Source organism: Pygoscelis adeliae, unplaced genomic scaffold (genome assembly GCF_000699105.1).
Source record: "Pygoscelis adeliae isolate BGI_AS28 unplaced genomic scaffold, ASM69910v1 Scaffold13, whole genome shotgun sequence".
Taxonomy (NCBI): domain Eukaryota; kingdom Metazoa; phylum Chordata; class Aves; order Sphenisciformes; family Spheniscidae; genus Pygoscelis; species Pygoscelis adeliae.
Window position 1 is genome coordinate 2,963,774 of NW_008824499.1, and position 12,832 is coordinate 2,976,605.

The window sequence follows — 12,832 nt, forward strand, 5'->3', positions numbered from 1 at the left end:
GACTTTTCAAGGAGGGAAGTTCATGCCTTGAATTTACTGAGACAAAGAAGGCTGCCTCTTATTTTCAGAAAAATTTTTACTTTCCTTTTCTCAGTGGAATTTGTTTTCTTCCCTCAGGATCAAAATTCAGACCGAGCAAGTGTTTCATCTCTTGGAGCTCTGGACTCAGAATCTACTTCTCTAACTGATGAAGATGTCTGCAATGATTTTGAAAGTGCTTCTCCTCAGGAGAATACCACATCAGAAATTAAGGGAATTGGCCTCAGCAGGACAAGTCTAGAAAGCTCAGCTTCCCATGATGGCTCATCAAAACAATTTGACCAGTGTGGTAAGAGACAGCTTCTGCACTGCGTTCATTGATCTGAACAAAAATATTCCAGTTCTAGAAGTTGTTCTTTCATAATTCTCAGTTTGGGATCATCCTAGTCATTAGTCCTTTTTGCAGAAGTAAGTTCTTCTTTTCCTACCTGCAAACTATTACTCATAGAATCATAGAACCATAGAATAGTTTGGGTTGGAAGGGACCTCTAAAGCTCATCTAGTCCAACTCCCCTGCCGTGGGCAGGGACACCTTCAACTAGATCAGGTTGCTCAGAGCCCCGTCCAACCTGACCTTGAATGTTTCCAGGCATGGGGCATCCACCACCTCTCTGGGCAACCTGTGCCAGCGCCTCACCACCCTCAGCGTAAAAAAATTTCTTCCTTATCTAGTCTAAAATCTACCCCTCTTTAGTTTAAAGCCATTCCCCCTTGTCCTGTCGCCACAGGCCCTGCTAAAAAGTTTGCCACCATCTTTTTTTATAAGCCCCCTTTAAGTACTGATAGGCTGCAATAAGGTCTCCCCGAAGCCTTCTCTTCTCCAGGCTGAACAACCCCAAGTCTCTCAGCCTTTCTTCATAGGAGAGGTGTTCCAGCCCCATGATGATTTTCCTGGCCCACTTCTGGACCCACTCCAACAGGTCTGTGTCTTTCTTATGCTGAGGGCTCCAGAGCTGGCCGCAGTACTGCAGGTGGGGTCTCAGCAGAGCAGAGGGGCAGAATCGCCTCCCTCAGCCTGCTGGCCACGCTTCTTTTGATGCAGCCCAGGATATGATTATGATTGACCTCCTTGGCTGCGAGCGCATATTGTCAGCTCATGTCCAGCTTTTTATCCAGCAGTACCCCCATGTCCTTCTTGGCAGGGCTGCTCTCAATCCCTTCATCCCCCAGCCTGTATTGATACTGGGGGTTGCCCCGACCCAGCTGCAGGACCTTGCACTTGGCCTTGTTAAACCTCATGAGGTTCACATGGACCCACTCCTCGAGCTTGTCCAGGTCCTTCTGGCGTGCCAGCCGCACCACTCAGCTTGGTGTCATCTGCAAACTTGCTAAGGGTGCACTCAATCCCACTGTCAATGTAATTGATGAAGATATTAAACAGTACCAGTCCCAATACGGACCCCTGCGGGATGCCACTCATCACCAGTCTCCATCCGGACATTGAGCCATTGACCACTACCCTCTGGATGTGACCATCTAAGCAATTCCTTACCCACCGGACAGTCCACCCATCAAATCCATACCTCTCCAGTTCAGAGAGAAGGATGTTGTGGGGGACTGTGTCAAAGGCCTTACAGAGGTCCAGACAGATGACATCTGTAGCCCTTCCCATGTCCGCTGATGTAGTCACTCCATCATAGAAGGCCACTAGGTTGGTCAGGCAGGACTTGCCCTTGGTGAAGCCGTGCTGGCTGTCTGGAATCACCTCCCTGTCCTCCATGTGCCTTAGCATAGCTTCCGGGAGGATCTGTTCCATGATCTTCCCAGGCACAGAGGTGAGACTGACTGACTCATACAGATATGTGCATACCTATGGATATTTTTATTGTAGAACCTTGTTCTGGGTGTTCTTCCTTGTGGAGTAACTTGCACAGTAACATCCTATCCCTGAATAAGTTTCTGGATGCTACAGCTATGCAAATAAGAGACCCTTTAGGTCCTTCAGTATTCATGTAATCATCTTATTTGTAAGCTGTACAGCTCCAGAAAACATCTATAAAAACTTTCAAAAGGTAACTTTATGAGTCTGTTTTTGTTTTCTAAAAGTAGTAAAAATCCTTTTTTGAAAATTGTTATCATTTTCTATAAGCCACTGTTGAAGCTGATTATCAGACTGACTTTGTAGTATTATTCCCCCCCCAATCTGTGCTGGATAATTGCTAATGACTTATATTAATTCCTGTACTACTGTCATTATAGAGTACAGTGTATTAAGCAGGATCAGGACGAAAGAAGATCTGTCTACTTAGATCCCTCCGCTTAGCACCTAGAAGAGTATGTCCAGATCTGGGTCCCTAGTTTGTGGGATGTGGAGGAACTGGAGAGGGGCGATGGAGGCTGCCATCATGGGCAGGGGACTGGGGCATCCTGAGGCTGAGGGGAGCCTGGCTCGTTAAGTGTGGCAAAGAGAAGGGTCAGGGATATCTGCAGTCACAAGCAGCACCTCTTATCCTTCCCTAGTTTTTGTCCAGACAGAAAGTGTAGGTATGAATTACTTAATCTGTAAAATTTGTTTCCAAGCTACCAACTGTTGTAAAAGAAGTAAACTGAACATATGGAAATTCTATGTTGGTAGATTTTATTTTTGCTGTTGTTGGTGCTGGGCAGATGGCAGCCTCACACTCCAGCTTCACGTTTCTTTCTGTCTATCTGATTTGTTGCATCTTCCATCATACATTTTATAACTGCTGTATTGTTTGACCAGAAAAAGTCTACTAAAAATGCATATTCTGAATAACTAATACTTTGGGTTTCTTCTGTTAATAGGTTCTCTTTCAAAGTTCCCTTTACCTGACAAATCAGAGTTGATATCTTCTTGCAGTACAAGTAGTACCAGTGTGTTTCAGAACTACGCTATGGAGGTACAGGATGATTTATTGATTTTAATTGATACACTAAAAGCATGTGTCTTTAAATATAAATGCTATCTGAATCTCTGTTGAAGTTCAAAGCTTAAAACTAATGCACTGAAAGATAGATAAATATTTCTGTGAGACAGAGTAAGTTTCATTTCAAATCCTGCTCTAGAAATGTCTTTATTGTAGTCACATCTTTTGGTCCTTAAAGCTGCGGTTCTCAAGAGTTTGAGAATTGGATGCCATTGAATTCAGGCATCTAAATCCCTTGCGCAGCTAAATTTCTTTAACGTGAAAATACCAAGTCTTAAATAGCACTATACATTTAAAAATACAGAGCAGATAACTAGCTATTTCTTGTTGTAGCTTCTAGTAGGATCATTTTGCTTTTCACTATTACACTGGGTTTGGGTGGCTCTTTTTTTTTTCTTGTTTGTTTGTTTCAGTGGATTCGGATTAATGACTGGTCATTTTCATCTTCCCCCCCCCCTCATTTCTATTATACTGGCAGTCACTACAGCAGAGTGTTTAAATTCTAAGAATAATTTATGTAGCTGCATAAATATTCCTGTACTATTATGTTTGCAAACAGATTACAAATGACATGTTATTGTTAATAAAAATATTATTCAATAACTGGCTGGTTTTACTCTGGGAAGCCATAAACGGATCACCTAACCCACTTAGCTAAAGTATATTTATTTCACAAGCATAGTTCCAGATCCCAGTCTACTTGCTACAATAGAACAAAGACCTGCATTTAATCAATTTGTCAGACAATGCTCATTCCAGTCATTTACCATATCAATGTCTGCTAATGCCGTTTGGATTTAAGATTTAATAGTTTTTCTGAAATACATAAGTTTAAACCCATATGTTCCATCCTAAAGCCTGGGAATAGATATGTGGCTGAACTTGTATGCAAGTGGTGAGTAGTATTCATCTAAGGGCAAAGATTTTGGCTATAGTTTTAACTGCTTTGTAAAAGACGAGTAATTTTGAGAATGTGTTATAGTGGAGTTCTGTTATCTGCTGTTTGCAGGTCCTCATCTCAAGCTGTTCGCGATGTCGAACTTGTGACTGTTTGGTTCATGATGAAGAAATCATGGCAGGTTGGACAGCAGATGATTCAAATCTCAATACCACGTGTCCGTTCTGTGGCAATTTATTTCTGCCTTTTTTAAGCATAGAAATTAGAGATCTTCGGCGACCTGGACGGTAATAACATTATTTGAATTTTCCTCAATTTTGAATGCTCATAATTGTGAAGTGGTTTTTGTTTTGTTTTAGGTAATACTAAGCTTTTGCTTTCCCTGCAGTTATTTTCTGAAGTCCAGCCCTTCGACAGAAAACATGCAGTTCCCATCACTTTTTTCAAATCAGAGCGGGAAGTCCTGTAACACTGCAGCTGCTGTTGGCCTTGCTACATCTCTAATGTCTGTTCAAGAGGATATAAATTCAAATAGGTAAACCTGCATTTTCTGCATAGAAATTACTCAGGTTCCCTGTGGATATGCATGTATTCCTTATCAACAGAAATAAATTTAATAAGATACTCTCTGAAGAGGAGAAATTGATTTGAGAACATCTCCGTGCTGCCTCTCCCTTACCTCCGAGTTGGCCACATCATGCTTTTTCAGCATGGTGTTTATCATTTCATCCCTAATATAAAAATTCATGTAGGCATCTGTAATTCTGCAAATTTTATGAACTCTTTTGAGGATGTTTGTGTTCATTATTGGTGCAAGGGGGGAATAAAACTTGCACTGTAACATGAATGAGTGTGGTGGCTGACAAGGTAGAATTTGGGGTGTCAGGCTGATTATTTCTGGTTTATTTCTGTCTGTTTGTGTACATGTTTGAGCACTCAGAGTAAAACAAGAAGCTGAGATTCTTAACCTTTTTTTTTTCCCCCCTCTCCCCGCCCCCCAGCAAATCTAAGCAGCATGACAATATTTGTGCCAGAAGTATCCAGATCCCCTCAGGAAGACGACAAAATACCTCTGGGTCAGAATGTACAAGTCACCCTGTGGCAAGGAGTATCAGTACTTTTGGTCCATTGGAAGAAGATGAGAAGGAAAACCAGATGATCAGCCATATCATTCCTACTGGTAGCCTGCCTGCTACTTTGCAAGGACCAACAGTGTGTAGTTTTTCTACCTTAAATGTCTTTTTTTTTTAAGTGTGTGATAGATTAGAGAAATGTGAAACAGTATTAATTAGAAGAACAGAATTAACCATCCCAAATTACAGGAACTACTAGGTTTTATTATTTAAACTAAATATTAGCTGTAGCTTTTAGATGTTGATGTGTCTCACAGGGAACAAAAGCATTCATAAGACTTTGTAAAGATAATTACATTCCAACTAATGGCATTTTTTTTTTTTTTACCATAGGATTCCTTGGGCCTAGAATGGTGCTTACCTAGCCCTGATCCTATAACGGTTCCTTATCTCAGTCCTCTGGTGGTATGGAAAGAGCTTGAGAGCTTACTTGAAAATGAAGGGGATCATGCAATAACAGTGGCGGACTTTGTAGATCATCATCCTATTGTGTTCTGGAATTTGGTGTGGTATTTCAGACGCTTGGACTTGCCCAGCAACTTACCAGGATTAATACTTTCTTCTGAGCACTGTAATAAGAACTCCAAGGTATGGAATCAGATAGGAAATATTGACATATGAGAAATGCTTGTTTTCCCATAAGGAAATCAGTAAATAATTCAGTAACTCTTAGAAATGTGTCTTACAACATGCTGGGCCCAGTTCTGAATTGGTAAAGAATGTATCAACTGAAGGAAAACATGCGTAACTCTGGAACTTGGGCTCAGCAGTACTTGTGTGGGTAAGTGTTTAGAACTCTTACTAGTCACACTGTAATTTGTGATCCTCAGTTACAAAGAAAAGTTTCTAGTTGGTTTTATTGCAGTTTGACTATTTAAGCAGTAGAAGGAGGAGGAAGTTATGATTTTAGGACTGTAGGAAGATATGCAAAATACTCATTTGCTATGTCACTGACATCTTGCTCAGATTTAGCTTTCTCTGGTTTCACAGCAGTTTAATATTAAAGCTTTTTACCATGAGGTCTATAGATGTAAAGATATACTTTAAATACGGAAGTCCTCTGTCATGACTTTGTAATAAAATATCTTTATGCATTCTCCTGTTCAGATTCCACGAAACTGTATGTCAGAGGACAGTAAATATGTTCTTATTCAGATGCTATGGGACAATATGAAATTGCATCAGGATCCAAGGCAGCCTCTGTATATTTTGTGGAATGCTCAGAGTAAGCTTTGTTTCTTGTGTTTTTGGTGTGGGTTTTTTTTTTTTAAAGAACAATTTTCATTTTGAGCAACTGAAGGATATGTTTTGAAAAAAGATGTCTTTGTGGATAGTTACAAAAGATACATAACTGATTTTTGATCATACTACTTTTTGTCTTGCAGGTCAAAATCGCACTCTTTTCTTTGAGAGTGAGTGTTAAGTTTGGTGTTGCTATTCTAAGTTTGTGTGACTTGTTTTGGGAGAGAGGGAGGGTGGCTGTATGCTTAGCAGTAAACTGCTTGAACAACTTTAGTTTTCCAGCATATCCGTTTCAAATCATTGACCAGTATCCTCCAGTGGCTTTTTCTTCATTGGGAAGGGAGGAATAAGAAGGAATATGTTTCAGTGATACACTGAACTTATATTGACAGTTCATCCACTTAGCTTGTTTTCTTTTTTTTTAGAATTTGCTTACTAAGAATTTTGTTGCCGGTGTTGGATCATATGCCTGAAAATAGCTCATGACCCATTACAGCTGTTGAGTTTTCTCCTGTGCGCTTTCTGTGTTTCTTACGTTGATATTATTTTGATTTGATGTTTATTGTTCTTTGTTCACTACGCATATGTCAATGTTTTCACGGTTTGTGTAGCCTCCCACCTTTTTTAACAACTTTCTACTTGCTACACAAAGAGTATATTTATTCTTACAGCATTTCTTATGTTTTTCAGCCCAGAAGTACCCAATGGTCCATTTATTGCAAAAAGACGATGACTCTTTTAATCAGGAGCTCTTGAGAAGTATGGTGAAAAGCATTAAGATGAATGATGTGTACGGACCAATGAGTCAAATATTGGAGAGATTGAACAAATGGCCACATATTAAAAGACAGCGGTAAGAATATGAATGTGCCTAACTGGAGCAAAGTTGGACAACAATAAGGATTGTAACATGAATTATAATTCCATAGTGTGCGTTTTGAAGAAAAAAGCACTTTTTCAGCAGTGTTCTCAAATTTATCACTCAGTGTGGTAAATATTCTTCTTTTTTGTGATAACTTTCACAAATGTAAGTTAGAAAAAAATTGGAGAAACTATTTTTCACTTTTTCCTCTCCCCTTCACAGCCACCTCTCTTTCTTCTTACCTCTGAATGATGGGCAATCAAGTAGGGAGTGTGTATATATGTGTATATTTTGTTTTTAAATGTTATTTAGATATTAGTGATTTTTTAAAAATAAAAAACCCTTCACTTGTTCTTAGGGTGCATGGGTGGATTTTTTGTTTGTTTTTAAGTTTCCACTAGAGAACAGAAGAGCTAAGAAGAGAGGTTAAGTCTCATATTTAGGAAGTTTTTTCCATTAACAGTGGAATTAGTGAAAATTATTTCCTATGAATTTATATTTCTTGCCTGGTTTTACTGATTTTTTTTTTTTTTTTTTTGTAATAGGATATATAGCAGTCTTTTCAGCAGCTGGAACATTGACAAGGTGTTTATTTGCTTGTCTGCCTGCTTTTTCAACATAATGTAGAAATGCAGAAAAGCAAGCTCCTTACCTGTTTGTCAAATTTGGTGGAATTTGGTTGAGTGCCTTAAGTGCATGCTTCACTCTGCATGCACTTGGTGCAACTTCCAGCACATCAGTGCACACCTTAAGGACCTACCACGAGTGATGTCCATATGCAGGGAGTCCAGGGCATTCTCCAGAGGTCAGAAATGACAACATTTTGGAGGTGGCAATCAGGAATTATGTTCAAAATGCCACTTTAAAAAAAAAAAAAATTATCTTTAAGTGCTTCAATCTATTTTTAATATAGATTGTTTTGTGGTACATTATTGCAGTATATAAATTGACCTTTTTACAATTGCAGGAGCCTTTACAGAGAAATACTATTTCTTTCACTTGTTGCCCTAGGAAGAGATAACATTGATATAGGTAAGTTTCATAAATTATTTGGATAAACATAGATGATTGATGTATGCAGACTAGTTTTTCAGCTTCCAAAAAACCCCCCAAAACCTGTAGATTAGATGTGTGTCATTCAGTGGTAAGTGCTGAATAAAAAGGACTTTACAGTTCTTTTCTGCTGACAAGCATACTAGCTGTCATTGTATTTGGGTTGTGGTTTTGAGCATGGTATATAGAAGTTGTTTTTCTATTTCTGCAGATGCTTTTGACAGAGAGTACAAAATGGCCTATGATCGTCTCACAGCTAATCAAGTGAAGAATACTCATAACTGTGATAGACCACCAAGTACTGGAGTGATGGAATGCAGAAAGATTTTTGGAGAACCATATCTTTAAATATACGTAGATAAAGGGGTGATATCTATGATGTATACCTGTGTAACATAACCACTTCAGTCACAAGGAACATCTCAGTCTTCAGTGTTTAAGAACGTATGTACGAATGTACTATGGCAGAAGGCCTTGGAAAAATTAGGCCTATCTACAGTTGTGGGAATGGACAGAGTGAAAAATGGGTCAAATATTATTTCCCTGTCCCTTGTCCTTTCTGCAAATCAATGTGTAGAAAGGAAGATTTTAAACAAAATCAGTTCTTTAACTTGGGACAACATATTACAGTTCCCTTCTTAAAAAAAATTAAACAGGTGGACAGAAACAATGCACTGAAAGTAATGTGAGTGAAGTAAATTCTTCAAAATCTATTGTTTACATAGAATATTCATGATATTATGAAGAGCATACAAAGTTGTATTATACCTATTTTAAATTGTTTATAGTAAGTTGATATTTTTTTAATTTTTTTAAATTACTGGAGTGAATTTTAAATGGACTTGCTGCATAAGCAATACAGTGCTTTTTTTTTTTTGCAGTACACTGCTATTTATAGTAACTTGTCCAGTTACTTTTTGAAGAGTGATTTGTTTTTAAAGCAGAATAGAAAATGTCAACCTTCACCTAGACAGTACTCTAGATACAGGATTTCTCTCATGCACCCATGGAAAACATATTACCACAGCAGTCAGAAGGAAGGTATGGTAAACTTCTGTTAAAACTCTACTAATGAACACACTGATGTCTCTGTGAAACACTTCTGTAGAAATCCCCTTCTCTTCCTCTCCTGTTCCCTTCACTCCCCACTCCCTAGTAAAATCCTACAGATTATGTTACGGAATCAGTCCATCTCCGCTGTTGGCATTTGTTAATGTGACCTCATTACAGATGTAATACAAAGCAAATGATGAGCCTGCAAGAAGTTCTTCATAAACATACAGTGTTCAGAGTCTTGGTGGATGTGTTTGAAACACGCTAAATATGACACATACATAATGCTAATCCAAAGCTTTTAACTAAAGTACATACAGCAAACTTGCTACAGGGAATATATAGGGATTGTAACTTACTGGGACATATTGTGCATAGTTAAATGTACTTGGAGTGTTTGGTCTCTATTTCACAGGCAAAACAACTTTTTTTTTTTTTTTTCTGTGAAGAAAAACACTGTGTCGGTCCTTGTGGTGGAGTCATGGCTTTTGACTCATGTTTTCTTGTTCTAGAGATTTAAAAAAATGTTCTGTGCTCTCAGTCACATAGCAACTCCTCACCAAAAGGTAGGCTACAGAGAAAAATACCAGAAGTCTTGTACGGAGGTGGGAAAAGAGACATTGAATTGTATAAAACACCCTAAATAAATTAAACTGTGCTTTAACAAATAGCTTTATTTTAAGTAATCTTAATGGTTTTCCAATTCTAATTTCTTTTAGTTGTTGCTGTTATAATACGTCTAAATATTCAGCTGTTACATTAGATTTTTATATTTCAGTCTGCCAACCAGCAGGTATTTTTTTAAAAATCTCTTTAGTTTGCAAGTGTAATAATAGTGATATTTAGTTAGGCAGAAAGGAGATAAACTTTGAAGATCACATTTACTTTATTAAATGAAATAGAGTGAGCCTCTTAGAGGCTTAAATGAGAAGTAATGCTGCTGTGAAGCTCTATGTAACCTCCTCCCAGACCTCTGTAAAGTAGTAAGAAGATGCTGCCCTAAGGAGAAAGTTAAGATATGTAGACATGGTGCTTAGGGACATGGTTTAGTGGTGGAGTTGGCAGTGCTAGGTTAACGGTTGGACTTGATGATCTTAAAGGTCTTTTCCAACCTAAACGATTCTATGGTTCTATGATTTAAAATCTGTAGAGCTGCAGGTATATGCTGATGATAATTGCAAGATGCAGTCTTGTTGGATACAGCTTTCATTGGGTAATACCTCGTCTCTAATTTGCTGCTAATTATGTAGCTGACCTTTTTGAAAGTATCCCCCCAACCTGAGGTGGAGCTAGCAATGCTACACTTACCAACATTTTTCACATTTAATTTATTTTAACAATTTGTGATGCTCTCTTTTGTACTGCCATGCTTGTGAAGTATTCCTCATGCATGAAATATAGCTACTTTTTTCACGCAGGTGGATGGTAAACAGTGTATCAGTGTAGGGTGGATACATATCCCCTTCATTCTTCTGAACTGTTGTGAAAAACACCAGGTTCTTTTTTAACATATTCATTATAAGTACCTATTAGTGTGCATGTATGCTCTGCTCTGTGCAGTAGGTACACTGTGTTTACCGAGTAAAAGTTGCATACAGTAGTTGCTGTGTATATAAACTCAAACATGTTTGTGCTGTGTATAAGGTAATGTCCCTAGCTCTTCACAGTTCTGTTTCCCATGTCATTTACCGCTTGGGGCAGCCATTGTTCTACAGGACCTTCAAGCCATGAAGGAGGGCAAGTGCTTTTTCCAGAGCTGCCGTGGTGTGTTAGAGGTACTGAGCTATGAAGCACGCTTCCTATTTTAGTCTGGCAGAAGTGACTGAGCCTGGTCTCTAACCACCTCTCACTTACTAGGACATTAACTGTCTGTTGGCACAGGAATAGATGCAACACTTGTAATACATGGCCCACTTTCATCATCCTAGTCCCAGCTTAGTTGTAAGTTCTTCCAACTATCTTCAGACTTATAAAGCCAACAAGTTTGCCGCTTCATTCAAATATCAACAGCCCTGCCAGTATTATCAGAAGAGTGTATATACTGTACTGTGAAAAGGACTGTATATGCATCCTTCAGACAAACAATCTTACTGTGTTCTTGCATCCTCAGAGTGGCACTCCTGAAGCATTGCTGATGTTTATTTGGGCGTGCTTTTAAATTACTATATCATGTAGTAATTCATCAAGTGAAATCATTATACTTAATGAATTGTTTTATAAAGTCTGTTGCAAGTCAGTCCACTGTAGAAATACTATAATAAAATGTAGTTGGAATAGTGATATACTTTAAGTGGGAAATTTTCCTCATTCAAGTCATAATGTTCAAAATGTAGGTCCTGAGGTGGATCATTTCTAAGCATCATACAATTCAGTGTTGAAACAGTTTTCAAATCTCACTGTCCTTTATTAGAAAAGCAATTTGAGTATATTTTCCAATACTGCAAAGATGGGCAAATAAAATATGAGACATATTTTCAATTTAAAATTTTGTATGAACTGAATTTTCTCCTTTTGTGTACTAAATAATGCTTATGTTAAAAACCTGAAACAAAGGTTTTACATTTGCACTGCAACATATATTTTGCTTTACTTATGGTTCCACTGGAATAATTATTGGAGATGAAATACTGAAATGTGAATAGAAATTGTGCTGTTTCTCTGACACTGCTAACTGTTTCCCATTTTGAGAAGGTTTGCTGTTGGTACAGTTACAGCCTGATGAATTAGACTTCCACTGGAGAATTAAATGATTTGTACCCCAAGAAAGAAAATTCCTGCATGTAAAATCTTTGTGTAACAAATGGGAGATGCAAATAGTTATAGTAGAGAGGGGTATTTCTGGATATTATCTCACTGGGATTTAAAAATGGTACTTCGTTAGTCTGCAAGCAGCACTTTTTAAATGAATGGTTGTAGATTTGTAAATATGTAATGTTTAAATTTTATTTACCAAAAAACAGTATGTTGGATGTCTTGCTTTGGTTTGTAGTTCCTTTAACATACGCAAGTCAGTGTTCACAATGTTAAGTTTTTTTCTGTCTCATCCAAAAAAAGTTTTACGGTGAGTCAATAAAAAGCTTAAAATCTTTCTGGTTATTTTCATTAACATTTTATTAGATGGATTAGAATGACAGAAATGTCTGCAACTCTTAACTACATCATCTGCTCACATGAGGCATTGCATTGTTAACAATAAACCCTTCAGGTTTGTTGATAGCTGATGTCAGTGGCATTTTTTCATAGTGGTTATGTAGAAGACAGTGCTAACAACAAGAATTAGTGCTGGATACAATATGTAAATTTCAGAGATTAGTGTCAGGATGAAAACAAAACTCAAGCAGTTCAACTTCCTGTGATTCCTGGTTTTAGCTTTTGTTAGTGGTAATGTGGTATTCTAACCCCAGATCCGTTTAGTCTTGTTACAGTAAGATGTAAATCCATATGACATCACACTTGTATTGGTGGCACTTACCGTAAATTTTAGGGATTGTATTGCAAGATCAGATACAGATTTAAAAGGAGCCATATGGATACCTGTCAGGATTGCTGTGCAACTCTCAAATTCCGTGTTGTTCTGCATGCAGAAATAACTCTTACTGCTTTGCTTTTTCCATGAAAACCTTAGTATTGCATTTCCCACAGTCTTAAGAGGGGCAGCAAAAAG

General features: G+C 38.0%; 1 protein-coding gene across 1 annotated transcript in view; it reads left to right on the forward strand.

The window, feature by feature from the left end:
* Nucleotides 1-12,389, forward strand: part of DENND4A (DENN/MADD domain containing 4A) — a 60,101-nt gene extending 47,712 nt beyond the window's left edge. Inside the window, exons 23-33 of the mRNA XM_009321453.1 lie at nt 118-328; nt 2,806-2,900; nt 3,937-4,112; nt 4,214-4,360; nt 4,827-5,037; nt 5,292-5,546; nt 6,066-6,183; nt 6,344-6,370; nt 6,891-7,053; nt 8,030-8,094; nt 8,327-12,389. Coding sequence (XP_009319728.1) covers nt 118-328; nt 2,806-2,900; nt 3,937-4,112; nt 4,214-4,360; nt 4,827-5,037; nt 5,292-5,546; nt 6,066-6,183; nt 6,344-6,370; nt 6,891-7,053; nt 8,030-8,094; nt 8,327-8,463 — 1,605 coding nt within the window. The 3' untranslated portion in view covers nt 8,464-12,389. The remainder of the gene's footprint in view (nt 1-117; nt 329-2,805; nt 2,901-3,936; nt 4,113-4,213; nt 4,361-4,826; nt 5,038-5,291; nt 5,547-6,065; nt 6,184-6,343; nt 6,371-6,890; nt 7,054-8,029; nt 8,095-8,326) is intronic.
* Nucleotides 12,390-12,832: the final 443 nt, after the last annotated feature.